The 12,672-nt window shown below is 44.8% G+C and overlaps 1 protein-coding gene across 1 annotated transcript in view; it reads left to right on the plus strand.

Moving 5' to 3' along the window:
- The first annotated feature begins 303 nt into the window (after positions 1-303).
- LOC118794434 (voltage-dependent calcium channel gamma-2 subunit) overlaps positions 304-12,672 on the plus strand; it is a 58,242-nt gene continuing 45,873 nt past the window's right edge. The window contains exon 1 of the mRNA XM_036552685.1: positions 304-1,404. Within this exon, the coding sequence (XP_036408578.1) occupies positions 1,179-1,404 (226 nt within the window). The 5' untranslated portion in view covers positions 304-1,178. The remainder of the gene's footprint in view (positions 1,405-12,672) is intronic.

A 12,672-nucleotide genomic window follows, 5' to 3' on the forward strand; every position in this document is an offset into this window, starting at 1 on the left:
CGAGCTAGAGGCTACATATGGAAACTGGAGATCAGAATTTTAGAAAAAAGGAAAACTAGCGGTTGTTTTTTATTTGTTTTATTTTTTCGGCTTCATTTATCCGTCTGTTTGTTTATTTATTTACTGGGGTTGATTTCTTCATTCCTGCGTTGCTTTAATTAAATTGATTTTAGCCTCATAATATTTTATTTATTCATGTATTATGAATTGATATAATCATTTATGTTCGTTTTACTGAACTTGTTTCTGTTCATTTGTATATTTTCGTTTCTTTATTTCAATAGGTTTATCCCTACCCTTCTTTTTCCCGTCCCTGTTTCTCTCCCTGAATCCCCTCTTAATTAGTAGTATAGATTGACACATTTAAAGACATACAAATATATAGGAAAATCTGTCAGGTTAAAATATTCGTACACAGAAATGTAGACGTATAGGCAGACAAACAGGTATTATAATTCGTTTTTCGTTTTCTTAAAATATATTGACGTGCTGGGTAAAATTGTAGTCCATACGAGCCTGCCATTACTCTAACCTCACCCCCACCCCCTTCTCGCGACCATTTAATGTGAATTCAATGCTATATTCAGAGCTGTACTTATCTTCGTATATTTACACATCAACGTAGAGGCTACTCGTAATGCACATGTGTTAAATTGTTCATTCTGAGACGGAACAGACAAACTGATGCTTTATTTCAGGAATTTGCCTTTTACAAACCATTCGACCATTAATAGTGCATTTGGGCTGAGATCCACCAAGGTTTCTGTTTTCATTTGAATTTCACTTTCCTTCAGTGGTTATATATTAATAGTGAATATATTGGAGAAGCTTTTTGTAGTTGTAGTTGTAGTTGTAGAAAAACACTGGTAGAGATAGCGTAGTTTAGCGGCTACCAAAGTAGCCAGCACAAGTATCGTTTGGAATAGCATTTAATAAATCAACCAGGCAAACAAACACCCGCTACAGCCCTCTCTCCGTCTTAACGCACCCGGGTGTATCACACTGTCCAATTCTCTCCTTTTTGTCATCACCCAAACGCAACCATACGGTTCCTTTCACCTTCTCCCCCTCCCCCCTCCTTTCAATCAAAAATATCCCATTTTTTCAGTTTGGTTTGGTCCCGTCAATTTTCAAATATTTACTTCCTATACGTCAAGAGGAAAGGGGGTCCCCCTTTCATGGAATGCGGGAACATGGGTCTGTTTGACCGCGGAGTTCAGATGTTATTGACCACTGTCGGCGCATTCGCCGCCTTCAGTCTCATGACCATAGCGGTGGGCACGGACTACTGGCTGTATTCGCGCGGCGTATGCAAGATCAAATCGGTCAGCGAAAACGAGACCAGCAAGAAGAACGAGGAGGTCATGACCCACTCGGGGCTGTGGAGGACGTGTTGCTTGGAAGGTAATTGCGAGGTGTTTGTTTGTTTGTCTTCTGTCTAATCAGGCTTAGTGATTGATGCTCGACGTGTTGCCTGTGGAATACGTTCATCCAGTTTCAGATCGTGTTTACATTACAGCACAACACAACAAGCATTGTACACCTGTAATTCAAATGGCCTGGCTGGTTGGGCCCCGTTATACAGCTGTATTTCTGTAGGCCTGTTGAGGTGTCATGAGGTACAGCTGCCCTCAATGCAGAACTAGCCCATGATCCGTAGTTTTTAGTCGTTTCCATGAAACCTGGTCATCTTTCTCTGAAGAGGTTTGAGACTGCCGGTTGTAACACATGGCTCTCAAACTGTAAATTATTACACATTTAGCTGGTAACTACCAATACTGGTAATATCGTTCAATTCACTGCTGGTTTTCGAACATGGGTGTGTAGGACACTATTTTAAGGACACTTGGGTAAAGGACGTTATTGGGAACAGGACATTCTGGGTAGGCTTGGAGGGATCTTGTACATGTCTTTGTATCTGCGGTTACAGAACTCGGGGTTCTTACTGACCCATTTATCCTGTACAACTGCAAAACTACAGACTGTAACTCTCACGTAAATGTGTCCCTCAAGGAGATTCGCAATCTCATTCTCCATTTTGCAGCCAAATACTACAGTACCTGATTGGAGGTGATATGGTGTTGGATTTAACAAAAAAAAGTAGGGAGTCCCGTCAAGATCCCGTAGGTTATAACTGAGTAGAACTGAGCTGGCCATGTGACACTGGTGAGAGAGGTCACACATAAATTTGAGCTGTTTCTGCACAGAAGAGCCGAAGTGGCAGTGGCCTGAGATTTGGTTTTGTTGTCACATGGTGTGTTTTAGTGTGTATGTGTTGAGACATGCTTTCCACTGAAGTTTGGCAGCTTTACCTTGTTCTGCATGCTCACATCTATGAAGACAAATCTTATCAAATAATAAAAAGAAAAAATCAAGGAGCGCAATACCAATGCAGGTGCAAAAACACATGTCTGACAGGAAAAGCCGTGGTGGGTTTGGCATGTATGTGCTCAGTGGCAGCAGTGTAGCATAGCAGTTAAGGAGCAGGACTCGTAACTGTAAGGTTGCTGGTTCGCTTCCCCATTGGGGCACTGCTGCTGTACGCTTGGGCAAGGTACTTAACCCAGAATTGCCTCAGTAAATATCCAGCTGTATAAATGGATGTGAGTCCCTCTGGATAAGAGCGTCTGCTAAATGCCAGTAATGTAATGTAATGTAACCTGGTGTGATGCGCATGTGATACATGTGTGATGCCATCAGACAAAGTGAGCATAGCACTGCTTGGCGTCACCGTGTCAGGACCAAGGCACAAAACCGCTTTTCCTGCTGTAGTCTAGAGCACAGCCTTTGAAACAGTTACAGCTTTAGTTCCTCCCCTTTGTGACTGGCAGTGTGGCACACTGGTGACATATGTGCAAGCTCATTAGAGGTGGCTCTAATGCGTGGTTTAAAAAAAAGGAGTGAATCTTAATGATCACCTGGATTCTCTTCGACCTGTGTAATATGGAGTGAGAGCAAGCCAAGCTGCGGGAAGTTGTCATGAAAAGAGCGTTTCTCCGTAGGGCTGTTGTGTGTGTGCGATGTCAGTAAGAGCCCGTCCGATCTGGCTCCTTCTTGTGCAAGTCGGTTTCGCCAGCATCAGCGAGTATGTTCTCCACGCTGACCTCTCAACACGCACAGGATGGCTGTCTGTAACGGACTGCAGCCACACACTGACATCTAAGTTCCTGTCCTGCACCGTTACAGACCTGAGCTTTGACTTGGCGGGGGCAAATTCATGGATTGTGCATTGTTAAAAGGCTCCTTACCCCCCCCCCCCCCCCCCCCCAACCCCCAAAAATGTCCAAAATAACAGCCTCCATTTCTTTTTCTGAGTGTTTTGCCGGCTACAGTACCATGACTCATGACACTACACATTGTTCCTGGTCTTCACTGAGCTGTGTTGGGACATTAGTTGAATCTTTTCCCCCCAAGTGGACTGTTAACCCTTTCGCATGTGATTAGAACACTAGATTAGAAAGACTATTTACAAGTGACACAACATTCGTTTTAAACCCACTGCTTTTTCACATAAAAATGTTCTACAAATGCAGTATTATTATTTATTTTTCAATGCAGATTCACGTAAGTTGCAACATAAGCAGCAGAACACAGTTTTGAAAAATTCTAGCTGACATTAACTTTGAGGAAACAGTGATTTAACGTTGTGAAAATACAGCAAATGCGATGATGAAAACTATGAGAAGCTTGATAACGTGGGAGTTATTAAAATACTGAAACTGAAACCAAATTTTAGAACAGTAGGTGTGCACAAGCTGAAATAAGTCACACTGGGGGGAGGGCAGTTGGAAATACTTTATAACTTACATGCGAAAGGGTTAATTGCCAATGCATTGTGTGGACTGGCTTTAGGTTTGAACAAGTGGTAAGCCGTTGTATATACATGAGCAAAATTTTCAGGCCTCAGACAGATTCCGTCAGGGAGTGTGTATGCATTGTATATTTAATCCTAATGTTCTGGCACGCGATACACCATGCATGAACGTGTTCAGGTTTTTAATAACCCCAGACCCACAGACTCTTCATCCTGCGTACACTCTCAGGGTCGAATTAATTTGGATGTCAATTAAAATGACTCCCTGCTATGGAAATAAGTTGCTTAAAATGCAGAAGTGCTCTGTTTGCTTGTTGTTAATTAGCACTATTTATACAACAAAAAAAAATCTACAATTCACGCTGCAGATGCAGCTGCCTTTCATTGGCTTTCATGATTCAATCTAATGGATTGGCTGAGTCTCACCCGGGCGTCCATGTGTGCACTGCAATCCAGTTACAGGCCTCTGCTTCCACAGGACGGCACTTCCTGTCCATGTCCTCCCCCCCCCACAATGGTACAGAAACGGCGGATGGTGGTGTATTGATTGATGTATCCGCTGTGTGTGTGTGTGTGTGCGCGTGTGAGTGTTGAGGTTGTTAAATATAGGGTATGGTCAGGCATGATTCGGCACGGCACCACGCAGGGCTGACTGAATGGCAAACCGCTAACTGACTGCTCCTCTCAAAGGTTACACCATATCCCAGCGTCCTCAGGATTTCACCACGCGTCACCCCCACTGTTATGAAGCCAGCATTTAACTAACTGTAGGGGAACTGCTCCATGTAGCACTCTGCAGTCTTTGAAATTATGATAACAGATGGAAGATTTTACAACTACAAGATAGTTACATTTTAACTACTGTAAGGTACAGCAAGGTGCTTAAAGATAAGTCACTGTTACATGCTGACAGTGAAAGCAAGTTGAAAGAATGGTGCTGTGATGCAGATATCTAGAAGCATTGATCGGTGTGGGCCACGGTTATTATCTCAAGGCTATTAATTATTTTAAAAACGAAAGAGCCTCCAAGGTTTAAGATTTGAATGTTGTCCCCTTGTAATTGAAATTTTATTTTCTGCTTGAGGATGCGATATTTACAGTTGGTTTTATTTTACTACAGGTGGTGCTGTAGTTCTTAAGGTTCAAGTCATGTTGCATAATCTTGGACCTCAAACGAAAAAATCAGCAAGCACTTTACCATTGCCTTGAGTAGTTCGCACATGTTTCACTAGTGAATGGACGTAATATACTGTGACATTCTCAGTATGACAAGGGGAGACTTGGAATGATTCTGACACACAGTTTGACCGTGCTGGTGGGAAGCCTGAGCATTTCCTTTAAGTGATATGTGTGAGTTAAAGGCGAGAGAGGTGCACTGGTGGAGCTGTCCCTCGGCTCCCTGTCTCTCCACCACATCGGGACAAGACAGAGCTCCTCTTAGTGCTATCCTCGAGCCTGCAATCCTCTGAGTGAAGTCCCCCTTGCTCTTGATCCTCTCTGACTCCAACCTTCTGATCTCTCTGTCTCAGCCACGTCTCACTCTCTCTGAAGGTCTGACGAGAAAGAGATATTTGCGAGCTGCTCAGAATTTCTGTAACTAGCAAGTGATATCTGAGCCATGTAGTAGTCCCTTGGCCTTTTATGTTATTTATTTCTTCATATAAAGGCCACTTTCCTTCTCTCTCCATGAACAGTGTTCTCATTTGGACCTTTTTGTGGCATTCACAAAGGAGAATTTTAAAAACAGCGTAGTTCAGCTAGGTTTTGGCATTCATCTTGTTTTGTTTGTGCCATTAGTGCCATGGAAAGTTCCATGGAGGTAACCAGTGCAGGTACAAAGAAGCTTTGTTCCCTTCATAGAAATGTAGTGTCACTCAAGGGAAATGTATGAAACTTCAAGAGAATAAAAATGGGCTTCACTGTGAAATTGCACCCTCATGACTCTTGCACTGGTAAGAGAGGGCACGCGTATTTGGCATATATATATTTTTTTTCCCTGAAGCACTGATCCTGGATCAACATCCACCTCTCACACAAAGTCTGTGGGGTTAGGTGTAGCAGTGGCTAAACTGACACCAGATCATCTGCATAACCCTCCCAAACTCCACGCACTGGAACGACGCCATGGACCTTGCCTTTGAAAGACCTGATCTAAATTACAAATGACAGTCCAGCTGCTGATTGGTTGTACCCCAATTAGAACCCACTCATCCACTCAGTTTGTGTAATTAATTTAAGCGTGAGCAGGTGGGTGAAAGTGTTTGTGTAATCAGTTCCTTGCGCGGACCCCCTAACGAGAGAGGGAATACCCTTTTTCTGAAGTGTTTACAATCCACGCATCTACCTGGAGTGCGCCAGTCAGTGTAAACAGATACTCTCATTGTACGCAACCAACGGAGCAAAGGCGTTCTGAATGAGACCAGTGTGTGTGTGAGCTTACTGTTTCCGAATTACGTTGGGTGTTGTTATCAAAATTCAGGAGAGCTGCCCGCTGTGTCTCTCCCAGCCATTGATACAGTCAATTTTGAATAGTCTGGACACAGCTCCAAAATATGAGCTGTATATTGATTATGTATATTTATGATTGTTTTTTAGTTATTGTACTTGTTTTTTGCCATTACTATTATTTTCGTAATCACAAAATTTCGTAATGTGCTATATTTAAGTAATACTGAACCTATCATTTAGCAGAAAGCACACGCTGACATCCTAGTTCTGGTCCAATCTCTAACAGCTCACTTTGTTTTAGGAGCTTATTTGTGTTGATGCTGGCTTTAAGGGGCTGTATTGTTTTGGCAAACCGCTGCTGTAGATGGAAGCGAACGTGTAGCCGGCCTGACTGTAGCAGATTCTAGCATTATGACAGTGATGAGCTGCTATCTGTCATTCACACGGACACCTGCCAACAAGCGGCGGGCACTGACTTCTAATCAGAGCACACGGTCAAATACTAGAGATCAGCCTTTGGAGTCCGAGATGAGGAGGACCACCAGAGCAGAATCGAAGGCAGCTTGAGGGAAAGGTGCTTCCTGGCTTCTCATTCGAACGCTGTTCATGTTTTAAATTCCCATTTTTTGCCGGTAATGCTAACAGTTAGGAATAAAATTATTCTTGTTCTTACTCTCAGTATCACAAAATGTAACAGAGATCGAGTTGCCTATGTTTTCAATGATGTTAATAATGTGAACGGTTTGGAATGCAGGTGTTTCTTAATCGTGTTTTTATTCCTACTCCTAACATCATTGCACACCATAACACCACAGCATAGTTTTCTGGCTTCATCCACTTGAACAGGAATGAGGCAGGAATCTTAATTTCACAGAGGCAGAAAGGGCCTTCTTGTGTGAATGAAACACGCAGATCAAGGTGCCGTTGGACAGATACCGGGTGAGACACCGGGTCACGGCCGGTGCTCCGATCATTGCCTCTCGTTCCGGGAATAGGTGCGCCGGTGGCCACTGTGAGTCCCTGACATACGCCCTGTCACTCGAGGCCACCGTGGGAGTGTTCGTCAGCAGAAACGGGGGGGGGGGCTCGTGTCAGCATGTCCCGGCAAATGCCCTTATGAGACGTCACGATCCCTCTGCGCCCTGTACACCATCTTACACTCTCTGCTGACGCCTCGCTCACTGCGCTCTGCAGGGGAGTTTGGGGAGATTTTAGGGGGTATTCTTCCCCATGAGGGTAGGCATGCACATGTATGCACGCACGCACACACAGACAAACACACACACACACAGACAAACACCACACATTCACACACGTTTATACACACACATGCATGCACGCACACACACAGACAGACAAACACCTCACGTGCACACACGTTCATATACACACACACACAGACAAACACACACAGACGAACACACACAGATGAACACCACACATGCACACACATTCATACACACACATGCATGCACGCACACACACACAGACAGACAAACACCTCACATGCACACACGTTCATACACACACACATGCATGCACGCACACACACACACAAAGACAAACACCACACATGCACACACGTTCATACACACACACATGCATGCACGCACACACACACAGACAAACACACACACACACATGCATGCACACACATACACACTGACAAACACCACACATGTGCACACATTCATATACACACACACATATAGACAAACACCACACATACACATACACACATGCACCTGCTGGCGGAGTGGGCTTGCCATGGCAGTGCGGGTTACGTCTGTTGAGGTATGGTGCACGGCACACTGTAAACATGTTTTATCATGATGGATCGGGCCCTGGGGGCAGAGACCGTGCTGGGTCGGGCGTGAGGAACGTTCCTGGTTCCACACAGCCAGGTGCAGTGTGGCAGAATTGCACCTAATCTGTGTGATTAATCTTCATTACCGAAGAGCTCTTAGGCTAACAGCAGCAATAGGAGGGGAAGCAATAGGGGATGAGGCACAATTGTGACAGAGGTGTCTTTTTTTAATGCTCACACAACATATGATACCTGCAAATATAGATAATTCGCTGTGATATTTTATATTTGCAGCTTCGCTTTAAGTGCATCTTCAGACAGGGGACACAGAAAAGTATTAATAATAGATAGACTACATGTGCTTTTGTTTGCTGTATGCATGGCGTTTGTGAGGAGGAATCCAACGCCTTGTTAAACCTGATCTGATTTTTTTTAACTCTCGTCCTGTGTGAAAATCCTGTCTGCCATGCATTTTTATCACAGAGTGAATTAGCATGCACACTCGTGACTGAAAAGAAGTCTTTGTTCATTTTATGGAAGTGCTTAACTGCTTCGCTTGATTACAAAAAGAAATGCTAAATTGCACCCTCAGTTTGGTTAAATGAGTCTCCACAGCTTGACAATGCCATTTGCCAGTTTTTAAGTTCAGTTCAGTGAGTGGTTTTACCTGGCACATTTTCCCAGTGAGGACTGCTTAAAGAAGTTTATTCCTTAATAATAATAACAATAATAATAATAACAACACATTATTGTTATTACTATTCTGACATAGGATGCATAGATGCATAGCGGTTATGGGGTAAATAGCCATGCATCTCAGCTTTTTTTGCATTTATTCATCATAATCACTCTGCACATTCTTCTATTCTTTGCACATACTGCATGTGCTTCATAGTATTTCAGTTGAGCTCACGGCTTCTGTATGTTCCTGAAATGTGGGTCTGGCCTTTGATTGGTGATGAGAGAGTGAGACATCATCAATCCCTGATTTGGTGGAGCTGTCATGTACTGTAAAAGGCTCACAGATTTGAACCAATCATGGTGTTTTGCTGCAAAGGTATGAAGGATAAACTCTCACCTGTCCCCACGAATACACTGTATCAGCCAGCCCGGTTACAGTAGGGCAAAGATTGGTTCAGGCAAGTTGGTGATTGACAGCGCATGGTGAGCTTCACCTATTCTGGGAGTTTATGAAGCCTCACTCTTCCACAGCTAGCTTTGGATACTGACGGGACCTCTAGTTTGTACAGCTTTCTATAAAAAACTTAAACACTTTCAGTCACTGATTTTTTTCTTCTTTGTTGAATACCAGCCTGTAAGCAGCTGGAGAAGGGGTTTTGTATGTATATATGCCGTGTGAGACTCACAGAGGCCCAGGGTGTGGGTATACATATGTGTGTGTGTTTTTAGTTTGTTTGTGTGCGTGCGTGCGTGCGCGTGCGTGCGTGCGTGCGTGCATGCGTGTGTGTGTGCGTGCGTGCATGTGTGCGTGCGTGCGTGCATCTGTTTATGTGTGTGTGTATGCACAGCAGTGATTCAGGGCTGTGTTAGTGTTCTGAAGCGGGATTTAGTATCATAGACCTATCAGATAAGGATAATCCAGCTGGCATGGGCCAGTCTAGCTAATGACCTGGGCCTTAGCTGGCATTACACTGTATTATGACACTGCAGTGCTGTGCGCCAAGCTGCAAGGATGAGATTACAAGGGCGCGTTATCCTGATAAAAAAAGATACGGGGAACATGGGATCCCACACGGATAATTGTTTTGAGACTCCAGACGGCATCGTGTGAAGTTTTACCCCGGCAGTCGGAAGAGAGCCAAGGCATTCCGCAATGTTGACACTTGCATGTAACCGTGCTCAAACACCCACGGTCTCTGCACTCACTCAGTCTATACAGAGGGCTCGCTAATCAAATTGTCCCGGCGTAACACTCTGCCAAACCGATATTGAAACTCGGTAAAGTCACTCTGTCTACCGCAGCGCCCTGTCACTTTTCCACGGTGGCGATAGATGTTGCTCATTACACACAACCTCGAGTCACTGTATTCTAGTCCCTGGGTATTACAAACTGGTCATTACGTTTTATTGTTCAGAAATAGCCCTCCCACTCACTTTGTCCCCCTGTAGCAATATTATGGCCCAGTCATTATGCTCTACTGTGCTGATATTGCCACCCCCTCATCTTCTTCTCCCTCAGTTTCATTACACCCAAGCTGCAGACCTCTGCGGTGCTCGCCCCACTACATCCTGCTCCTTGAAACTACGGTCCGGTCGATGTAATCTACAGAAGCTTCCTCGTGGCTCTGCGCACACTCCACTCTGTAGTCTGAGGAGGCTACCCCGTTTGACTGAGATGTAGCTATTCTCCTTCGAAAAGCGATGTTTTTAGTGTTCACCTGGCGCCTGGGAGGATATGCACGTCCCTCTGCTGAGGGCTTCTCTCCCACGGTGGCTCCACCTGCCCGTGGGCCCCGCTCCGATACCGACACGGGGCGTTCAGATTCGCCGGCCCCACCCGGGCGATTTGCATTCTCCTTCCGCGCCGGGAGTGCCGCGACGGCGAAGGGTAAACACCATGTTAATTGGCCTGTTGTATGATTATCACCATTGATGGCTTTGATCAATGCCTGATTAGCGGTAAACTTGGATTGCGCTCCTCCCATAAACACTTTATTACCGGTGCACCCTGACAGAGCGATAATAACTGCAATAAATTAGAAGGACAAGTATCAAAAGGGGCCGTGTCAACGCTGTCACCGCAAAAGGAGCGCCCAGAGGTCTTTCAATTAATGTTCTTTATTAGAATATGACAGTGGCTGGTGATTTGCTTATGCTTTATATTTAGTATCTGTTGTGATCTATCTTTATCCCTCACACGGGGGGGGGGGGGGGGGGGAATCAATACAGCCCACACGGTGGCCTCTGGGAGAGTCCTCTATAGCATTAGCTACAACAGCGGTAGAGGCTAGAGGTCATGGCAGCGGCCTGTTGTAATGGTCTCCCATTGAACTGCAGTCTGTTTGGCACCACCTGTTACGGTCAGACTACTGTAACATGGCTGTTCCATTGGGGATGGAGGCAGGGGCAGATTTGTTGGGCTGAATGTGACTGGATGCTGTGGAGATTTGATAGTGGATTTGATTGATGTTTTTGTTTTTGTTTTTTTTTTTGTTTTTTCCTAATAGGCCTCCAGTACACTTTGTGCTGTTCTTAAACAACAAATGAGGCCTTTTGTAACTTAAAATTTCTCTTTCAACACAGTATTCTGTTGAGGCTTAAAATGTAATAAAACTGTTATGCATTTACCAGTAGCAATTATGTGAAACCAATTGTAGTCACAATATGAAATAATTAACATAAATGTGAAAACCAAGACTCTGTGGCTGCTCTATGAATCAAACTTCAAACACACTGCAAAGTTTTGAACCATAGTAAACTTTCTCCCACTGTTCACAAATTCCTAAAATACACCTATCAACACCTACAAACAATCCTCAGCTCTAAATATATCTACTAAGGTGTGCAGTATGGACTTTATAATAGTGAATACACCTATTCGAAATTAATTAGGGGGGGCTTCAGTATAGATAATTTATGTAATTTAGCATACATTACAGCTGACATGTTTTGTCTCAGAATAAAAGCTAGACATCATCCATCATCAAGGAGGCTGCGAAGTTTGTTGTGTTACCCAGTCTAGTAAATATTCCCAGCTCCAGATGGGCAGTCAGGCTGGGCATTGTGTCCATCTGGCTGGGCAGTGCTCCCGCCTCCTAGCCCAGAAGGAGACAGGCAGGGCACTGGGCGGGGGAGGGGGGGATTGTGGGGGACGCGGGGAGGACGGAGACGTTCCCACCTCTGCAGATCCCACTTAGCACCTTGTGGGAAAGGTGCTGACAGCCTGTTTCCTAATCCAGGAGGCAGCTGGAGCCAAGAGGGCGCGGAGTGGCTGTCCCAGAGCTCCTAGCTGCGCTGGGGAGGAGGAGGAAGGGAGCGCTCGGCGGAATGAATTAAGTGCACAGGGAGAGTATAGAAGGAGTTCAGGGCAGACTCGGAGGGATGCTGGGAGCACACAGAAGAATACAGGAAGTATGCAGAGTAATGCAGGAAGCACAAAGTGGGGCAGCAGTGTGGCATAGTGGTAAAGAGCAGGGCTCGTAACTGAAAGGTTGCCTGTTCGATTCCCTGCTGGGGCACTGCTGCTGTACCCTTGGGCAAGGTACTTAACCTAGAATTGCCTCAGTAAAAAATCCAGCTGTATAAATGGATAACATGTAAAAAAAAAAAAAATTGTAACCTGTGTAAGTCACACTGGATAAGAGTGTCTGCTAAATGACTGTAATGTAATGTAATGTAATGTAACATAGAGTACAGAGGACCACAGGGCATGCTCAGAGGGATGAAGGACGTGCTCAGAGAGCATAGAGGAGTATGGGGCACACCCAGAGAAGAGCAGAGACATGGATAATTCCCGAGAATGTAAGGTTAAAATGAGATGTATTCCTTTGGGATCTAGCAGGGAGTGGAAGCGGGAGCTGTGATGTCACAACACCATGCCCCATAAGATAGCAAAGATCACCCAGGAAAGCACACAGACACA

This window comes from Megalops cyprinoides, chromosome 19, assembly GCF_013368585.1.
Source record: "Megalops cyprinoides isolate fMegCyp1 chromosome 19, fMegCyp1.pri, whole genome shotgun sequence".
In the NCBI taxonomy this organism is placed as follows: domain Eukaryota; kingdom Metazoa; phylum Chordata; class Actinopteri; order Elopiformes; family Megalopidae; genus Megalops; species Megalops cyprinoides.